The 21,020-nt window shown below is 40.4% G+C and overlaps 1 protein-coding gene across 1 annotated transcript in view; it reads right to left on the reverse strand.

Moving 5' to 3' along the window:
• Window positions 1-6,898: 6,898 nt before the first annotated feature.
• Window positions 6,899-21,020, reverse strand: part of LOC124619422 (E3 ubiquitin-protein ligase RNF14-like) — a 79,169-nt gene continuing 65,047 nt past the window's right edge. Inside the window, exons 7-8 of the mRNA XM_047145791.1 lie at window positions 18,536-18,708; window positions 6,899-7,822 (exon numbers count right to left, since the gene is read on the reverse strand). Coding sequence (XP_047001747.1) covers window positions 7,586-7,822; window positions 18,536-18,708 — 410 coding nt within the window. The 3' untranslated portion in view covers window positions 6,899-7,585. The remainder of the gene's footprint in view (window positions 7,823-18,535; window positions 18,709-21,020) is intronic.

Consider the following 21,020-nt stretch of genomic DNA (forward strand, 5'->3'; position numbering starts at 1 on the left):
TTAGTGACGAAGCGTAATCCACCAACAGCGGTAACGTAAACCAGCGTAATACGCACTATTGGGCAACGGAAAATCCACGATGGCTTCGACAAGTGGAACATCAGTGACCTTGGCGGGTTAATGTACAGTGGGGCATTATGGGAGGAAGGATAATTGACCCCCATTTTATCGATGGCAACTAAATGGTGCAATGTATGCTGATCTCCTACGTAATGTTCTACCAATGGTACTACAAGATGTTTCACTGCATGACAGAATGGCGATGTACTTCCAACATGATGGATGTCCGGCACATAGCTCGCGTGCGGTTGAAGCGGTATTGAATAGCATATTTCATGACAGGTGGATTGGTCGTCGAAGCACCATACCATGGCCCGCACGTTCACCGGATCTGACGTCCCCGGATTTCTTTCGGTGGGGAAAGTTGAAGGATATTTGCTTTAGTGATCCACCGAAAACTCCAGACAACATGCGTCAGCGCATTGTCAATGCATCTGCGGACATTACGGAAGGCGAACTACTCGCTGTTGAGAGGAATGTCGTTACATGTATTGCCAAATGCATTGAGGCTGACGGACATCATTTTGAGCATTTATTGCATTAATGTGGTATTTACAGGTAATCACGCTGTAACAGCATGCTTTCTCAGAAATGATAAGTTCGCGAAGGTAAATGTATCACATTGGAACAACCGAAATGAAATGTTCAAACGTACCTACGTTCTGTATTTTAATTTTAATTAAACCTACCTGTTACCAACTGTTCGTCTAAAATTGTGAGCCGCATGTCTGTGATTAATACAGCGCCATCACAAAGCGAAAAAAGTGGTCCAACTAAAACATTCATATTTCTTTACCTACTACACGAATATGTAGTAAAAAATGGGGGTTCCTATTTAAAAACACGCACTTGATATCCGTTTGACCTATGGGAGCGCCATCTAGTGGGCCAACCATAGCGCCATCTGGTTGCCCCCTTAAAGCTAGACAAGTTTTGTTGTTTGTAGTTTTTTCGTTTGACGCTTATTTCGTGAGATACTTGGCCCGGTCACGATCAATGGACCACCCTGTATATTTGTATACGATAGATCTGAGGAAGGTCATTACGGACTGAAACCGGTCATCGTCTAAAGCCGTGTCTACGGTCATGAATAGGGCCCCGATTTTAATGGCAAGTTTTATTTTTTCTGAACTATAGAGTGGATTTTAGAACAATTTATACGCAAATCTAGGCATTTTAGTGTCGAAAAATGTATTTTGATTGTGCGTATAAAGTCACATTTCAATAAATTTTAGTAATAGGTCATACTGCGGCTAACTTAATATAATAGATCATATATCCGTCAACTTTTCCCAAAAATGCATATACCCTTTTTCTCGTATCTTACGGGACACACGAATAAGAAAATACGTTGCTCACGAGACAATATTTAACGTGCTATTATGAAAGATAAACAAATAAATTAGTACACAGCTTTATTTCTCAGGACTGTAGCAGAAAATCGGTGTACCACAAGTCATTTCGCCAACATAAAACATTGTTGCGCAGTCGACAATGCGCTCTCAGAGCCAACAAAGGCGGCTTCTGCCGTAATAATCGTCGCAGTCGCAAAGGTATTCCCAGTAACCAGTTTGAATACATCCTTTGCCTTGTTCAACATGCATAAAGCAAAGTGTTCCGACAGCGTGAAGTTGCGAGGATATGTTCGAGAATTTGGAGAGAAGTTTTTTATTACTGATGGAAAAATATTATTTTGCAAACCGTGTGAAGTTACAGTTAGAACAGAAAAGCGCTTGAATGTGCAACAACACTAATACCGCTAAACACAGCAGCTGTGTGAAACGTAGTGCTGAAAATAACAGCAGGCAAACGCTGTCATTTGAACAGACAGGTCAATCGTCAACTGTGCAATCATTCTGCAAGGATTTGTGTGAGATGGTGTCCTGCAACATCCCATTGGAAAAGCTGAAGAATCCACGCACAGACGGTTCTTGGAGAAGTACACAACACATCTAGTTCCAGATGAATCTACACTGAGAAAGGATTATTTATCCGTATGCTACAATGATGTGCTCAACAAAATACGAATTACTATTGCTGAGCAAAAGATTTGGCTGTAAATAGACGAAACTACAGATACTAGTGGGCGATATATTGCAAATATTGTTGTTGGCGTTCTAGAAGTTGATGGCCCTGGAGATACGTTCCTACTAACGTGTGAAGCTCTCGATGGAGTAAACAATTCGACGATTGCCATTTTGTTTCACAACTCTCTGAAGCTATTGTGGCTGGATGGTGCAAAAAGAGACAACGTTTTGCTGCTTGTAACAGATGGTGCTTCATATATGGCCCAAGCAGCCAAAGGGCTTCAGATTCTCTACTCCAATATGGTGTACGCCACTTGCCTTGCACATGCGTTGCTGAAGAGGTGCGATCAAATTACCCTGACGTGGACAAATTAATTTCCTGTGGAAAGAAAATCTGTGTGAAGGCTCCGCTACAAGTGCAGAAATTCAAGGAAGAAGCACCTTCAACGTCCCTCCCACCTAAACCTGTTCTTACACGATGGGGTTCTTAGCTTAATGCTGCTGAGTATTACTGCACCAACTACACCTTAATAAAGACAATCTTCTGTGAGCTTGATAGCAATGGATCAAAGGCTATCAAAATCGTGAAAGAAGTTTTTACAGATACATTGTATCGAAACTTGGCATACATCAACTCCAATTTTTCAGTGATATCAAAATCCATCAAACGACTGGAATGCGTTGGCACTCAGCTATGTGAGGCCCTGAGTATTGTGCAACATGTGCAGAGTGAGTTGGATCGAGCTCGTGGTCATGTGGCTGACAAAGTGAAAACCAAATAGCAAAGTGTTCTCCAACGGACTCCTGGATATTCTACACTGTGCAAAATTAGTGCCAGCCCTTTGGGGAATGCCGCAACATTTGAAGATACTGCGAAACAAAGCTGAACTCCAGTGACATCGCTGCCTTCAAATACGCTCCAGTGACGTCTTGTGAAGTGGAGAAGAGCTTTTCCGGGTACAAACCTATCCTCAGCAACAACCGTAGATCTTTGACAGTGGAAAACCTGAAAATGCACCTTGTGATCCAGTGAAACTTTGCAGATACTGAAGATTGACATACGGTGTTAAATAATGTGAAACGCTTTAAATACTATGTAGAAATAAAAACATTGTTTTACTGTTTCGATAGATGATCTTTTCACTGTACTTTGTGTTTAGACAATAAAACATTTAGACATTCAAAAAATAGGATAGCAGAACAAACACTGGTAGCAGTTACTTCTGTAAAATATCTGGGAGTATGCGTGTGGAACGATTTGAAGTGGAATGATGATAATAAATTAATTGTTGGTAAGGCGGGTACCAGGTTGACGTTCATTGGGAGAGTCCTTAGAAAATGTAGTCCATCAACAAAGGAGGTGGCTTACAAAACACTCATTCAACCTATACTTGAGTACCGCTCATCAGTGTGGGATCCGTACCAGATCGGGTTGACGGAGGAGATAGAGAAGATCCAAAGAAGAGCGGCACATTTCGTCACAGGGTTATTTGGTAAGCGTGATAGCATTACAGAGGTGTTTAGCAAACTCAAGTGGCAGACTCTGCAATAGAGGCGCTCTGCATCGTGGTGTAGCTTGATGTCAAACTGTGTCTGGATGAGGTATTGAATATATTGCTTCCCCCTACTTATACCTCCCGAGGAGATCACGTATGTAAAATTAGAGAGATTCGAGTGCGCACGGAAGCTTTCCAGCAGTCGTTCTTCCCGCGAACCATACGCAACTGGAACAGGAAAGGGAGGTAATGACAGTGGCACGTGAAGTGCCCTCCGCCACACACCGTTGGGTGGCTTGCGGAGTATGAATGTAGATGTAGAACACAAATCCTTGGGATTAAGAACAGGGGAATATAAGGTAGGCAATGTACTGGAGCCCACTGCTCCTTAGATGCCCGTGTAAAGTATCCTTAAACATTTTGGAGAAAACTGGCTGGTTTTTCATAATGCACGGACCATGTGGGAATGGTACCTCCCCTAACAGGACAAGAACGTCATTTGACAGGAACTTGATATGGCACATGAGTCAACCTGTTCCACAATATGTAAGGCTGTTTGCAGTAGGAAAGAACTTTAAGTACAAGAGACTGTCTTTCACAAATGTGACAATGAATTAGTGCTCGTAACGCTTAATGTACGCATTTTATAGACAATGTTTACTGGATTTCTTTCCTTGTTTCAGTCCCCACTACCGCCTCTCTAACAAGGGGAGGCCGCCAATTGTGAAATTCAGATTCGATTCATACTGCGCATAATAAAAGCTCATGGCCAGAGGTGTAATGTGGCAAAGCACCAAGATGCACTTCTCAGCCGTTGTCGAGAAAATCTACAGTTAAAATAAACCGTTGCTGTGAAATGCCCTCTACGGTTAATAATTTTATACAGCGTCGTGGCGCAGCGGTAAGCGCTCGGGTTTATAATCGGAAGGTCGCCGGATCGAATCTCACGCCATGCAACATTTTTTTATTATTAGTTTTTCGTATTAATGAGCTGCTAATGCATTTTGGTGAAGGCAGATCGCTCTCCAATTGTACCGCCTCCATTTTTCTGTTTGTTTAACAGGGTGTACCACAGCTCTCATGTCTGCACTGATTTTCGACGATGTTATAAGTTGCGCTAGGAACCGCATCTACCTTCTTTCGAAGTTAGCACGCAACTACGCTTTTATGCGGCGGCTCGTTTCGGCCCATTCAACATCTGTCCTTCAAGTGTAACGAGCGAGTAACGGAGCTTATATTTCATACCTGCCACAGCAAATTTGTGTTCGTGGGGTTTCTATTCTAATTCGAACGTTTGACTTACCCTATACGTATTCGTTTCGGAATATCGTTTCTACGTCTTCCGTTAACTATACGTGGTTAACATTATGAAGACAACAACATTTGTGAAATACAACTTTGTTTGCGGAAAACATGATGATGTTCGAAGTCACCAGTTTTTCCACGACAAACGACCTTCAACAACTTATTATATGCATAATTGTTGCAACTGATTGCCGGGAATTTTATATATATATATATATATATATATATATATATATATATATATATATATGTGTGTGTGTGTGTGTGTGTGTGTGTGTGTGTGTGTGTGTGTGTGTGTGTGTGTGTGTGTATATACACACATTTGAATAACAAAAAACAAATACTAAAAAAAAAATTGCATGGCGCGAGATTCGATCCGGCGACCTTCGGATTACGAACCCGAGCGCTTACCGCTGCGCCACGACGCTGTCGATAATTATTAATCGTTGAGAGTATTTCACCGCAACGGTTTATTTTAACTGTCGATTTTCTCGACAACGGCTGAGAAGTGCATCTTGGTGCTTAGCCACATTACACCTCTGGCCATGAGCTTTTATCATGCGCAGTATGAATTGAATCTGAATTTCACAATTGGCGGCCTCCCCTTGTAAGTTTGCTTTATTTATCATGAATGACTGGGACTACTTTATACAGATTTTCTGGAAGCATTTTAAGATGCTAGATCCCTATTTATAAAGGACTTTTTTTATTTCTCGATAGATTGATGAATCTTTCATCTACTCAGAAAGTAATCGCTGTTAGTAGATCCTATATTACTGCCATTCACAGAGCTCTGTAGTTGGAATGATATTAAATGACGAACGGTCTCCGTAAGATTGCAAGTCTACCAATGTACTTAATCAGAAGAGGTATCAAAAGCACAGGCCGCCATGATGTAATGAGGTCCACTTAAGATAGGGAAGCTTGAAAGGAAGCACTAGGCCTCTCTCTCTCACACTCTCTCTCTCACACACACACACACACACACACACACACACACACACACAGTCGTATTAGAAGTGTCACTTTGTACATTATTACACTCATTCTATTCAAGTCCATGTCATAAACAACATGTAAGTATTGTTACCAAATAAAGTCAGTGCCAGCCCACCAGTCAGGAACAACAGAGTAGAGAAGGCTGTGAGAAGAGGTCAGCCAATCACACGCTGACCATCCTCCCTCCAGGACGACAACATGACAGCAGCTGTGGATACTGGGGTTTCACAGCAAGAAAATCACCTTTAACACATTACTACAGCAGCATGTAGCCTGCAGCTGCAGCAGCAGCACGACAACCAGATCTACACTTTGGCATCAAGCATCCACATCCCACAGCGTTGGATGAGCATGCTTAAACTATGCATGGTTTCAGTGAGGCCACAAATTCTATAGGCGCCCTGCCCATTGCTGATGCTCTCATCCCTGTGGTACATCAAGTCCAACATTATAAGATTTCAGCCTAATATATGGACTAATTGAGGAGCAGTGTGGTGTCCCAGATGGTACTCTCATTTGCTGACTGCCAGAGAGAATAGATGACGCATCACATGCAGAGGGAGGCATGCCTATGTGGACATCAGTCAAGAAGTGACCCATACATTGTTTGAAGTATGGCTGTCAGATCTTGAGTATATTTAACAGTAAGTCTCTATATAACTTACATATCATGTCCGTAAAAGCAGTATTAACTTACAATTGAAACTCTAGGTCTTTTGGACCACTGCAATGAAGAGTGCAACTTCTACTACACATTCCAAATATATAATTTACTTTCACAGACAATGTCATGATAACTGTTGTCTTTCACACAAGCCAGAGCTGACAAGTGTTGCTCTTTGGAGGGCTGAAAAGAAAAAAGAAGAAAGAAGCTGAAAAGAAAAAGAAGGAAGGGAAAAAAAATCACAAATATACACAGTTTTAAAGAGACAAAATTATTCTTGTTGGATGACCACAAAACAGGAAACCTCACTTTATCTTATTAGATGTTGTTTACATTAAAAACAGATGCTTAAGAAATTTTTCACTGTGTTTGAAAACAGTAAAAATATATGGTGAACATTATTGTACATAGACTAACAAATTATATATTTACATTTTTTACATACAAGTTCCATAACAAAATATGCTGCATATGCCTGTCCAAGTATAAGAGAAAGCTGCCCATTTGAATTTTTTAGGGGAGGTTGAAAAAAAAAAAAAATTAAAAGGAACTTCTATTTTGAAACACCAAAAGTCTTGGTTTCAATACCCGTAATGACAATATAGTATACAAATAATAACAGCAAAAATAACAATAAGTGTATTAGAAACTTGGCGAGACATAAGAAAACAGTCAGAACCTTCGACTTTGATCTATACCTAGTTGCACAGAGCTTGTTACTACCCAAGTACAGCTCACTATCTAACAATTATTTTCCAACATTTCTATAAAATTATTAAATCAAAAATATATTCTTGTGTGTTATCTGATACAGTCAAAGTGTTTAAATACACAACATAATTTGTTTCTGCAACAGGGACAGATGATACTTTAAGCATAATATTACAGTAATAATTCTGTTAGCACTCTTGTACCCGAACATGATCTTAGAACATGCTAACTGTACAATGTTTAATAATCTATGACCTGTAACCCTGAAAGAACATTTGTCTTAACTTAATCGAGAATCATCAGACATCTGAACCAGATTCCAGCTATGCAACAAGACCTATGAAGGCACCGAATTCTTCCTCTTCATCTTCCTCTTCTTCATCCATTTCAGCATCAAGCTCAGCATCAAGCTCTACTCCATGGAAAAGCAGATTGAAGCACTTAGATGATCTGCTACTAAAATGCAGGTAAGGGCACTGTGGATTCAGACGAGCACTACAAATCCAGCAGAAATAGGTATTGCATCGCCAGCATACCATTTTGTTGCATCCATCTGATTTCTGTAATGTTAGTAGCAGTGATTCACAAAACATGTTAACATTTTCTGTATACAATGCATATATATAATGAATATTATGCATTTCATCTACAAGGTGAACAACCACTAATTTGGTGTACACAGTTCTCACGTAATTTAGTCTCAAAAATCATGTACTAAAAAGATATATGAAATTAAAGATGGCTGTGGGTTGCTTAATGTTTATGTAAATGCATATTCAATCAAGTACAGAGTTGTTCTCTTCAAACAACGGTCAAAGTTTGACATCATAATGTTTATTCTTTGAAATTAGTTAAAAAACAAATTTATATTAAATTCAAATAGCCAAAGAGCAATGTAAACCTCTAGAGGTGAAAAAATTTTGTGAGAATCATTCAGAAGGAAATGTTAGATATTAATTGGGTGCACAGTTTTGTCAGTAATACGTTGCACGACAAAGAAATAGTTGCAAAATTCCTATCATAAACTTGGCTCCTAATTATTCATCTTCAGGTAAAATTTCCTACCAACAACTACAGATGTGATGTGTTAGTACGCAGTATGAAAATACGTTAACATGAGTTAACAGACATTAACTGACAAAATTATACATAAAAAGCACAAAATTGTCATAGTTCAACAGTATACTATAGAACTAAAACAATTCTGTGTTTTTCATTTATAATTACAAAATTGTTCCACTAATCAGTAATGAAAGAATCACACTTAGCAGGATATTAACTGACACATTACCTATATGCAGCTTTACTGTACGATTAAACGATGATGGCGTCCTCTTGGGTAAAATATTCCGGAGGTAAAATAGTCCCCCATTCGGATCTCTGGGTGGGGACTACTCAGGAGGACGTCGTTATCAGGAGAAAGAAAACTGGCGTTCTACGGATCGGAGCGTGGAATGTCAGATCCCTTAATCGGGCAGGTAAGTTAGAAAATTTAAAAAGGGAAATGGATAGGTTAAAGTTAGATATAGTGGGAATTAGTGAAGTTCGGTGGCAGGAGGAACAAGACTTTTGGTCAGGTGAATACAGGGTTATAAATACAAAATCAAATAGGGGTAATGCAGGAGTAGGTTCAACAATGAATAAAAAAAATAGGAGTGCGGGTAAGCTACTACAAACAGCATAGTGAACGCATTATTGTGGCTAAGATAGACACGAAGCCCACGCCTACTACGGTAGTACAAGTTTATATGCCAACTAGCTCTGCAGATTATGAAGAAATTGATGAAATGTATGATGAGATAAAAAAAATTATTCAGGTAGTGAAGAGAGACGAAAATTGAATAGTCATGGGTGACTGGAATTCGACAGTAGGAAAAGGAAGAGAAGGAAACGTAGTAGATGAATATGGATAGGGGCTAAGAGACGAGAGAGGAAGCTGCCTGGTAGAATTTTGCACAGAGCATAACTTAATCATAGCTAACACTTGGTTCAAGAATCATGAAAGAAGGTTGTATACATGGAAGAACCCTGGAGATACTGACAGGTTTCAGATAGATTATATAATGGTAAGACAGAGATTTAGGAACCAGGTTTTAAATTGTAAGACGTTTCCAGGGGCAGATGTGGACTCTGACCACAATCTATTGGTTATGAACTGTAGATTAAAACCGAAGAAACTGCAAAAAGGTGGGAATTTAAGGAGATGGGACCTGGATAAACTGAAAGAACCAGAGGTTGTACAGAGTTTCAAGGAGAGCCTAAGGCAACAATTGACAGGAATGGGGGAAAGAAATACAGTAGAAGAAGAGCTTTGGGTAGCTTTGAGGAATAAAATAGTGAAGGTAGCAGAGGATCAAGTAGGTAAAAAGACAAGGGCTAGTAGAAATCCTTGGGCAACAGAAGAGGTACTGAATTCAATTGATGAAAGGAGAAAATACAAAAATGCAGTAAGTGAAGCAGGCAAAAAGGAATACAAACGTCTCAAAAATGAAATCGACAGGAAGTTCAAAATGGCTAAGCAGGGATGGCTAGAGGACAAATGTAAGGACGTAGAGGCTTATCTCACGAGGAGTAAGATAGATACTGCCTACAGGAAAATTACAGAGACCTTTGGAGAAAAGAGAACCACTTGCATGAATATCAAGAGCTCAGATGGAAACCTAGATCTAAGCAAAGAAGGGAAAGCAGAAAGGTGGAAGGAGTATATAGAAGGTTTATACAGGGGCGATGTTCTTGAGGACGATATTATGGAAATGGAAGAGGATGTAGATGAAGATGAAATGTGAGATATGATACTACGTGAAGAGTTTGACAAAGCACTGGAAGACCTAAGTCGAAGCATGGCTCCGGGAGTAGACAACATTCCATTAGAAGTACTGATAGCCTTGGGAGAAGGCTCTCCTGACAAAACTCTACCACCTGCTGAGCAAGATGTATGAAAAAGGCGAAATTCCCTCAAACTTCAAGAAGAATGTAATAATTCCAATCCCAAAGAAAGTAGGTGTTGACAGATGTGAAAATTACCGAACTATCAGTTTAATAAGTCACAGATGCAAAATACTAACACGAATTCTTTATAGACGAAAGGAAAAACTGGTAGAAGCCAACCTCAGGGAAGATCAGTTTGGATTCCATAGAAATGTTCGAACACGTGAGGCAATACTAACTCTACGATTTATCTTAGAAGAAAGATTAAGGAAAGGCAAACCTACGTTTCTAGCATTTGTAGACTTAGAGAGAAAGCTTTTGACAATGTTGACTGGAATACACTCTTTCAAATTCTAAAGGTGGCAGGGGTAAAATACAGGGAGCGAAAGTCTATACAGTTTGTACAGAAAGCAGATGGTAGTTATAAGAGTCGAGGGGGATGAAAGGGAAGCAGTGGTTGGGAAGGGAGTGAGACAGGGTTGTAGCCTCTCCCCGATGCTATTCAATGTGTATATTGAGCAAGCAGTAAAGGAAACAAAGGAAAAGTTCGGAGTAGGTATTAAAATCCATGGAGAAGAAATAAAAACTTTGAAGTTTGCCGATGACATTGTAATTCTGTCAGAGACAGCAAAGGACCTCGAAGAACAGCTGAATGGAATGGACAGTGTCTTGAAAGATGAACATCAACAAAAGCAAAACAAGGATAATGAAATGTAGTGGAATAAAGTCTGGTGATGCTGAGGGAATTAGATAGGAAATGAGACACTTAAAGTAGTAAAGGAGTTTTGCTATTTGGGGAGCAAAATAACTGATGATGGTCGAAGTAGAGAGGATATAAAATGTAGACTGGCAATGGCAAGGAAAGCATTTCTGAAGAAGAGAAATTTGTTAACATCGAGTATAGATTTAAGTGTCAGGAAGTCATTTCTGAAAGTATTCGTATGGAGTGTAGCCATGTATGGAAGTGAAACATGGACGATAAATAGTTTAGACAAGAAGAGAATAGAAGCTTTCGAAATGTGGTGCTACAGAAGAATGCTGAAGCTTAGATGGGTAGATCACATAACTATTGAGGAAGTATTGAACAGGATTGGGGAGAAGAGAAGTTTGTGGCACAACTTGACCAGAAGAAGGGATCGGTTGGTAGGACATGTTCTGAGGCATCAAGGGATCACCAATTTAGTACTGGAGGGCAGTGTGTGTGTGTGTGGGGGGGGGGGGGGGGGGTATAAACTGTAGAGGGAGACGAAGATATGTATACACTAGGTAGCAGTAGGTACTGGGAGATGAAGAAGCTTGCACAGGATAGAGTAGCATGGAGAGCTGCATCAAACCAGTCTCAGGACTGAAGATCAGAGCAACATTACCTATAAGAACGTCCAAATAAATGTGTCTAAAGACGGCTAACTAGCAGCTATATTTGATCATAAAACTTGATTATTATGTTTCAGACTGTTGATAAACTTGTTATTTTTTTTAATGATTCAGTTATTTTGGTATATTAACAGAAAATTTTTAAGTTGTGGGTCGAATAAAATTATTGTGAGTAAAGGGACCACCGTGCAGTTCAGGACAGACACAAAAAGAAGATTAGACACGAAAAGAAGATTGAAATCATCACTAAGCTTTTGAACAATTTTCAATAAATAATGTGTATATAAAAAAAAAAAACCCTGACCAGGTTTCAGCATCATTAAGGCCATCTTCTTCAGAAGGAAAGTCACATTAATGTTTTAAACATATTATAAAATAAACATCTAAAATACTTCATACTTTTAAAAAAATTAAATGGAGTACACGGAATAAAATTATACATAGGATTCAGCATATGTTAAGAAGTAAGGAGGCAAAGCTGTTTTCTCCACGAACACAGTCAGGGGTGGGGTGGGGGGATGGGGAATTATTATCCATCGCCTGGGATATGTGCCCGGTGTTTAATATCGGACAGACTGGTAGAGCTTTTGACATAAGATATACGTAACATTTGCTAGGGGAGAAGGGTACTAATGTTCATAAATCTACTTTCATGGAATATTTCTTAATATTGGGACACAAACCAAAAGGAGTAGAAAAAAATGATGATTCTACATATAGAGAAGACACTTCGTGTCTTGAAAGAACTTCAGGTCCTTATGAGTATGAACAGTAACTGTGGTCTTGTAAACAAGCAACTACAGTTAAGAAACAAACACTTCTTGAACATTTCAAGCCATTGCTCACAACTACATGAGGTTTTGGTTCACATTTCCATGTACTTCCATATCACAACATCATTTCTCCCTTTTCCATATGGACTCTATACTTTGTTACTGACAGCACTACAGATGACACTGTATACCACATTCTGTTTTGTAGATTTGTAAATAACCACTTAATTTATTTTATGCTACATACTGTTGTCATTTTTATAAAAATTATTTTATTCCTTTTATTATCTTTTATGAATTTTTTTATACTACATACATTTTACTCTGTTTAAAACATCTAAATATATAGCATACTTATGTATTACTGTAACAATCATCTATTTCATGCCGTTGAATGTTTGTCACAATACCAGCACCAAGTACGTGGCGCACTCTACACTACATTTACCTGGTGTCACAACTAGTTGCCACATGTTGAGTCTAATGTCTGCTATTTTTACAAGCAGTAGCTGTTTAACAATTTTTACTGTTTCCATGGAGGGCTTTATTCCATATTTTCTGCTGTCTGACTTTAGCTTCATAGCTCATCACGTAAGTTTACAATTTTAACATAATGTAATTTACGTAAGTACCAGTTTCATTCCACATACTCCGTTTCAATGTTGTAAAGTATTAAGTATTTTAGACATTTATTTTATATTTAAAATATTATAGGTAACTTTCCTTCTGAAGGAGATACCCTCAGTGGTACTGAAACCTGATCAAGACTTTTACACTCATCTTCATGAAAAACAGAACAGCTTGAATGCCTAGAGATAGGATGTTCATATTCACAGGACGCGTACATTAGTAAGTTCTGCAGAAATGATTACCATTTCAGTCACCTCGGTTCGGCACGTGTCCTGCTGCCTAGTAGGCCCAGGAACTGCCATGGGTACTGATAACTTGTTCCATACCAACGCTTATAAAGCGTGAATGGCGTTATGTCACATACACCTGGTTCCAAAGTTCACCTGTGGTGGTTGGCATTCGGTTACAGCACTGCTCCCATTGTTTCACCATATCTGACACATCTTCACTGATGGAAAGTCTAGTAATACGGTGGGCCAGAGCAAAAGGCTGACATTCTGTGACACCAAGAAGGCATTCGTATGTGCAGCAACATGTGGTCATGCATTGTCTCACTGAAAAATGGCGTGTGGGGTGCTGTGTAGAAAGGGTATGGCTACATGTCACAGGATGCTGTTCACAAGGTCACTCTGGTCACAGCACTCTGGATATACACCAACTGTGATTTGTGGTTGTATGCAATAGCACTCCCACACCACAAGGCCTTGAGTTGGCACTTGGCACTTTATGTCTTGTGCAAATGCAAACACTGTGATGCTGCTCCCCATCTTTGGCAAACCAAAATACAGCCATTATTTTCAAATAAACAGAACCTGCATTCATCCAAAAACACTATCTAATGCCATTCCTGTCCCCATTGATGTCGTTCCAACCACCATTGCCGTCTAGCATGTTTCTGCACATTCGTCAAAGGTAGAAAGAGAAGGGGATAACACACATGTAACCCGTGCTGTAATAAACGGCGAGGGACTGTCACCACTGATAGTGTACGATGTGTTACACTGTTGCCCCCGAGCCAAGGAGGATGCAGATCTGTCCTGCAACCTGCAATGCCATTTTGATGGGGGGCGGGGGTCTGGGTGGTGCAACCTGACCCATCTTGTCGTGTTCTACGGTGTTCTGTGAACCATTCAGCAAACACCTGTTGCACTGCCGAAACACTTTGTCCCACACAAGCAGCAATTTCCCGGATGGATATGTCATATTCTCTCACACCAATAACGCATCCTCTTTCAAACACACCGATTTGATGGTACAGTTCATTCATACATCTGAGAGGCATCCTGCACGTCTGCTCAAGTCAAGCCACACTGATCTGTTATCTTCAGTTTACAGTGACAATGAGAGCCACAGGCACATTTTACTGGTACGTGACTTGCGCCACAATATTGATATTGACCTAGAACCCGTAGGCCGACATGGTAGAAATGCCAATCATTTCTTCAGAACATACTATTGTAGATGTCCTGTGAATAAGAATGTCTTATCTCTAGTTGTTCAAGGTCTTTCATTTTTTCTGAACATCAGTGTAAAATAAATTTATGCAGCCTGTTGACTGTATATTCCTTTTACTGAAACTTTATTTGCGGTTGCTGCTGTCAGCCACTTTTAAAATTGTGCTGCTGAACAATGTCCATCCTGTAAGATAATTAACAAAATCACACACAGACAAAAACAAACACATGTGCATATACATGGCTACACTGCCCCAGTTGGAACAGTATAACAACCCATCTTTACAGGTTTCATGATCAGTTTGTTTGGGGCAGGGGCCCAAACAGCGAGGTCAATCAGGATGGCTGGATGCAGGTTTGAACCGTCGTCCTCCCAAATGCAAGTCCAGTGTGCTAACCACTGTGCCACCTCGCTCGGTAGGTTTCATGGAACAGGTAGTTAACAGCATTGAAAACTGTACCTTAAGAAAGAGGCCAACTGTAGATATATATGGAAAACTATTGTCTGTCGTGGTTCACTGGTGATTATGTGTAAGAACATCAGAAAGTGTGTGGTAAGAACTCTGTACAGGCAAATGTTCAAATATATAAATATTTTAGCAACTGAACCTGCTGATTTTCCTTGTGGTTTATTGAATACAGTATCCAATTGTACTATGGTCAGTGGACCAATTTCTTGGCTTTGAAATTTATCTGTCAAACTCCTTGGACTTCTTTCTGTGCGGGTTATGCCATAGTGATTGTCTACGAACTTATGTGAATAATGACGTATTTTTAAAAAACAAAGATGATGTGACTTACCAAACAAAAGCGCTGGCAGGTTGATAGACACACAAACATACACACAAAATTCAAGCTTTCGCAACCAACGGTTGCTTCATCAGGAAAGAGGGAAGGAGAGGGATAGAGGAAAGGATGTGGGTTTTAAGGGAGAGGGTAAGGAGTCATTCCAATCCAGGGAGCGGAAAGACTTACCTTAGGGGGAAAAAAGGACAGGCACACACACACACACACACACACACACACACACACACACACATCCATCCATCCGCACATATACAGACACAAGCAGACACTTGTAAAGGCAAAGAGTTTGGGCAGAGATGTCAGTCAAGGCGGAAGTACAGAGGCAAAGATGTTGTTGAAAGACAGGTGAGGTATGAGCGCGGCAACTTGAAATTAGCGGAGGTTGAGGCCTGGCGGATAACGAGAAGAGAGGATATACTGAAGGGCAAGTTCCCATCTCCAGAGTTCTGACAGGTTGGTGTTGGTGGGAAGTATCCAGATAACCCGGACGGTGTAACACTGTGCCAAGATGTGCTGGCCGTGCACCAAGGCATGTTTAGCCAAAGGGTGATCCTCATTACCAACAAACACTGTCTGCCTGTGTCCATTCATGCGAATGGATAGTTTGTTGCTGATCATTCCCACATAGAAAGCTTCACAGTGTAGGCAGGTCAGTTGGTAAATCACGTGGGTGCTTTCACACGTGGCTCTGCCTTTGATCGTGTACACCTTCCGGGTTACAGGACTGGAGTAGGTGTAGGTGGTGGTGGTGGTGGTGGTGGTGGGAGGGTGTATGGGACAGGTTTTACACCGGGGACAGTTACAAGGGTAGGAGCCAGAGGGTAGGGAAGGTGGTTTGGGGATTTCATAGGGATGAACTAAGAGGTTACGAAGGTTAGGTGGACGGCGGAAAGACACTCTTGGTGGAGTGGGGAGGATTTCATGAAGGATGGATCTCATTTCAGGGCAGGATTTGAGGAAGTCGTATCCCTGCTGGAGAGTCACTTTCAGAATCTGATCCAGTCCCGGAAAGTATCCTGTCACCAGTGGGGCACTTTTGGGGTTCTTCTGTGGAAGGTTCCGGGTTTGAGGATATGAGGAAGTGGCTCTGGTTATTTGCTTCTGTACCAGGTCAGGAGGGTAGTTACGGGATGCGAAAGCTGTTTTCAGGTTGTTGGTGTAATGGTTCAGGGATTCCACACTGGAGCAGATTCGTTTCCCACGAAGACCTAGGCTGTAGGGAAGGGACCATTTGATGTGGAATGGGTGGCAGCTGTCATAATGGAGGTACTGTTGCTTGTTGGTGGGTTTGATGTGGACGGACATGTGAAGCTGGCCATTGGACAGATGGAGGTCAACGTCAAGGAAAGTGGCATGGGATTTGGAGTAGGACCAGGTGAATCTGATGGAACCAAAGGAGTTGAGGTTGGAGAGGAAATTCTGGAGTTGTTCTTCACTGTGAGTCCAGATCATTTTTTAACACAGGTTGAGAAACCACAAGCCCATACCAATTATGCTAGGTTCATTTGAATGTGTCTAGAATTCACTGGGAGACAGTAAAATGTAAACGACGTGTGATTAGGGCCTCCCGTTGGGTAGACCATTCGCCAGGTGCAAGTCTTTCAATTTGATGCCACTTTGGTGACTTGCGCGTCAATGGGGGATGAAATTATGATTAGGACAATTGACAGTGAACTAAATCATGTGTTCCGGCAGCAAATGGACATTTTGAAGACATTATGTGAGGTTTTTTACTTATCAGTAACACACAGAAATGATAAGTGTAAGGAAAGTTGACGCAACTGACACATACATGCAAAAATACTAAGCGCTTTTGGACTTGTGTTGATACAGCCCTATTGTTTTTTTAATTTTTTCATGATGCATCCAATTCATAAGTACTGTATTGTCCTCTATTTTTGATACTGCATCCACAATCAATTACCAAAGTAACTGGAGACAGATGTGAAATGCAAGCCATAAAAAATAGGAGAGAGAAAGTTTCAGCAGATTTTTGGGGCCAAATGTGAGAATTAGCTGAGGGAGATAAGTGTGTAAAAAGTAATGCAGTCAAATAATGATGAAATACCACGAATAAAAGAAGGAAAAATGTGCTAAATATGTCCAAATGCACTTGTAGATTGAAAGCACATAACCAAGATGGAGTAACTTTTGGAGCTATCAGTTCCTTTCACTGGAAGAACAGAGGGATAGGTTGAGAAATGTTAGAAAGAGGTGGAAGTCACTCACCCCAAGTTGAGAGGAACCCACCTCATGTCTTTGCAACCTCCCCAACCTATTCCTCTTTCCTTCCTAAAGAAGGAAAAGATAGTTCTGGAAGCTAGGAATAATTCTTTACTTTCTAATGAGTTTACTGGCAGTCCTAGAATTTATTTATTGCCTATCCAGCAATTCTGTGCCTTTGTAATTAAATGAACAATCACCATCAGTGATTGGAAGGGGGTAGAGTAGCATGGGGAAGTACTGCAACCCGTGGAACCAAGTGGCTAACAAGAACTGGCTAAGGGATAGAGATGGTTATGACAACCAAGGCTGGGTGAGAGGGTGACTGTGAATATAAGTCTAATTATTCCATGAATCAAGATGCCATAGCAAACTGAGTATCTCAAGATGAAGCCCCCATAGTACCAACTGTCACATTATAATGACATGCCACAATGCTCATTCTTCATACTTCTACATAAGAATTCTTAAGTTAATATCAGTTTTCTCCAGGCTCTATAAAATATTGCTACATTTCCTTTAAAAAACTCACTCATTCCAATACAGGGATCAGAAAGTTAACTGGAAGAGTTTCTCTTTACCACTGTCAGCAATTGTCATGTTGAGATGTTGAGCTCATTGCCTTAACAGCAGAAGTTCATCTAACTTCTTTATGAATTTTACACCCAGAATACTAGAGGTATTACTTTAGGTCACTGTCAGGCTGATCAGGCATAATATTTATGCATAATTGTTTCACACCATTAAAAAAAACCATCAGAACAAGAGAACTCTATTCGTCACTGTAAGAGACTTCTACAAAAATCAGTGCCACCCATTGAATTTACATAAAGAAGGTAAAGCTGCCACGATGAACCTGAAGCCTGATTTGAACACACAGTGCTTTACTAGGCATGGCTCTATTGGAGGTGGTATTCTATTGCCTTCCTCCAACCTCTGAACTATGGGCAACTTTGCATTTTTCACATTAACAAACATGACAAGTGGTGAAAGAAGTGGTAAGTGACAAACAGAAATTTAGTAGCATAATACAGAACAAATTATTGAAAAGGTACCTTCTAGCCAACAATTCAATTATTCTTACCTCTATGGCAGCATTACAATTAGGACAGTTCTTACTGTTGCTACTAATCCATGCTTCTGACATTGTATTGTCAACAAGTAATTGTAACTGCCTTCTACCATAACGCTGCTCCAGCACTTCCTTTTGCTTCTCATCTGCTGACCGATATTCCTCCACAAGCCGCATTTTTTCATCTATGTGCAAAGTGAGAGGGCAAATTGTTTAACAGAATATACAGTTTATATGTTTTAGATTGAGTAGTGCACAAAAATGTTAATTTTACCAAATGTTCTTTGGCTGCAATCTTTTAACGAAACATAACCTAAATGTTGTTTAACATAATCCTTTTACCCAGAACATAAATGCCATTAAAATGAAATATGATAAGAATTGGAACTCTACACAAAATAGGCGCATTGCCTTAGGGGAAACCAGACTGTCTTCTAAATGGAATTTTTTTAGTTACACATTTCAGACTCGGTTAAAAAATAAATGGTATCATCACGAGTCTAGACTTTTTAGCAAGTCATCATCAGATAATCTGTTTAAAAAAGAAAATGGGAGATAGTAAAATACTATGAAATTAAACTACAAAACCACATCAACACCTATACACAACTACACACAATTTTCTATCCAATCATTTTTTCAATACTTTTTTCCTTGGGTCCGGTTGCATTCAGTGCAAACAAGCAACGCATGTTATCTACAGGACAAGCCGCTAATGCCTGTGTCTGGCCAGTCAGCAGATATTGTAATGACAAGTGGCCCACGTGTGAAAGTACGTTGAGAGGCGTGCACACTGGTCATAATGGTGCAGTTACTGCAGCCTCTGAACAATCAACTACATGACTAAAATTATATTAAAATCTGTTCATAATTAATAAAGAAAGAAAATCCTAGGCAAAGACTCAATATTCCTCAAAAGACACCAAAGTACTACAGAAGACTGTAATAATTTTGCAGTTATGTGGGAATTGGATCGTAGCCCGATCAGCAGCAATAATTTATGAAGAGGTATGAAGGGGAATTCAAAGTTGTAACACCACTGATATTAGAGTCAGTAGAGTCTGAGCCCCCATACATATCTGTCACAATAGTCAAAGGGTGGCCTACCTTTGAATCCGATACAACATTGTAAATGTTCAGTTTTAGGTGACAGTCTACAATATGTGTACAACTACAGTCAGTGCAAGATGGCAACTGTTGGGAGGGCGGAAGTAGAGATAGTTTTGCATCAGGAGGCGCTCTCCCAGTTTGCTCCTTGTCTTTTTTTCTTCAGGTTGAGGCTGGTGACCTGTTGCCACAAGTAGACGCAGTGAAAGAATGTTCAGAATTAGTTATTTATTTCCATAAGTTTCAGTCAGTTTTTCAACTCGCTGTTGACATCGGCTGTCGACGCTTATTGAGGATTTGTGTCTTAAGTGGCGTTCAGCCCGCTTGAGGTAGCTGCTGCTGCTGCATCCTTTGTTCCCTGCTGTCTGCTTAATGGCAGTTCACCGACTGTGGTGGCTCCGGCACTGCCCATACAGTGAAGGCGATGCGTGTGTTGGACTTACTCATGTCAATCTGGACAGAACTCTGTCGCCTCCCATTCACCACCGCTTTTCTTCATCTGCTGAAGTGAGATGACGGTTGAGGTGTAGCTGCTTAGTACGATCATCCTCTGAAGTATCAGAAACACTTATGTTCCGATCCAGGATGATAGGGAAGACCCCAGGTTCACCCCTCTGCTACAGCGATGGGCTAATGTTGAACTCTGCGACTGGTGATCATAGCGAGGCACCCATCTTTTCCAGTAGTGGTTGTCGTCGTTCAGTAGCGTGCACTAAATCTACAACACGTTACTGTAATCTGGGAATTGAGTGTGTACTTTATTCACATCATCGATCTGTCTGACCAACTGCATTACAAGCTAAAATGCTGGGGTATTTATGGAGCAAAGTCGTGGCCAATGTTTACCAAACATCACTTGTCATGACCGTATAGGTCTAGCTGTTATGAAGGTATCAGCCCGGGGTTCTCACTCTTCCGTGCATGCTTAATGAGTTTGTTATAGTATATGACCGGCTCATAAAAACTTTTTGTGTCAACTGTTGCTTTAGTAATAGTATTTATTTCATCACGTCACAAAGTAGGCGTGATCCCGCCTAGCTGCTCCACACCACTACATTCCTGCTGAGGTCCATTGTTTGTTTCACCGGAAGTGCCAATGTTGTGTTTTCCCCTGACCCACTCTCGGTGCTGAAATATTCTTCTTCTTGCCCCTCATGTTGACACTGCCGTAATTTAAGTGAGATAGCTTTGCTCTGAGACTTTCAAAATTTTAACAGTCTGCTGCCTTCTACGAGGCTGGCCTGCAATCCCTCTCCTTCAAAAAATTTGTACCAAATTTTAGGAAAAACAAAAATCTTAATACAAAATATTTCTCTACTTACAAAATTCTTTACCATCTTAAGATTGTTAAATTTCTGTGTTCTTTCTGGCACAACCCACTTAAGGGGGA

This window comes from Schistocerca americana, chromosome 6, assembly GCF_021461395.2.
Source record: "Schistocerca americana isolate TAMUIC-IGC-003095 chromosome 6, iqSchAmer2.1, whole genome shotgun sequence".
Lineage (NCBI taxonomy): Eukaryota > Metazoa > Arthropoda > Insecta > Orthoptera > Acrididae > Schistocerca > Schistocerca americana.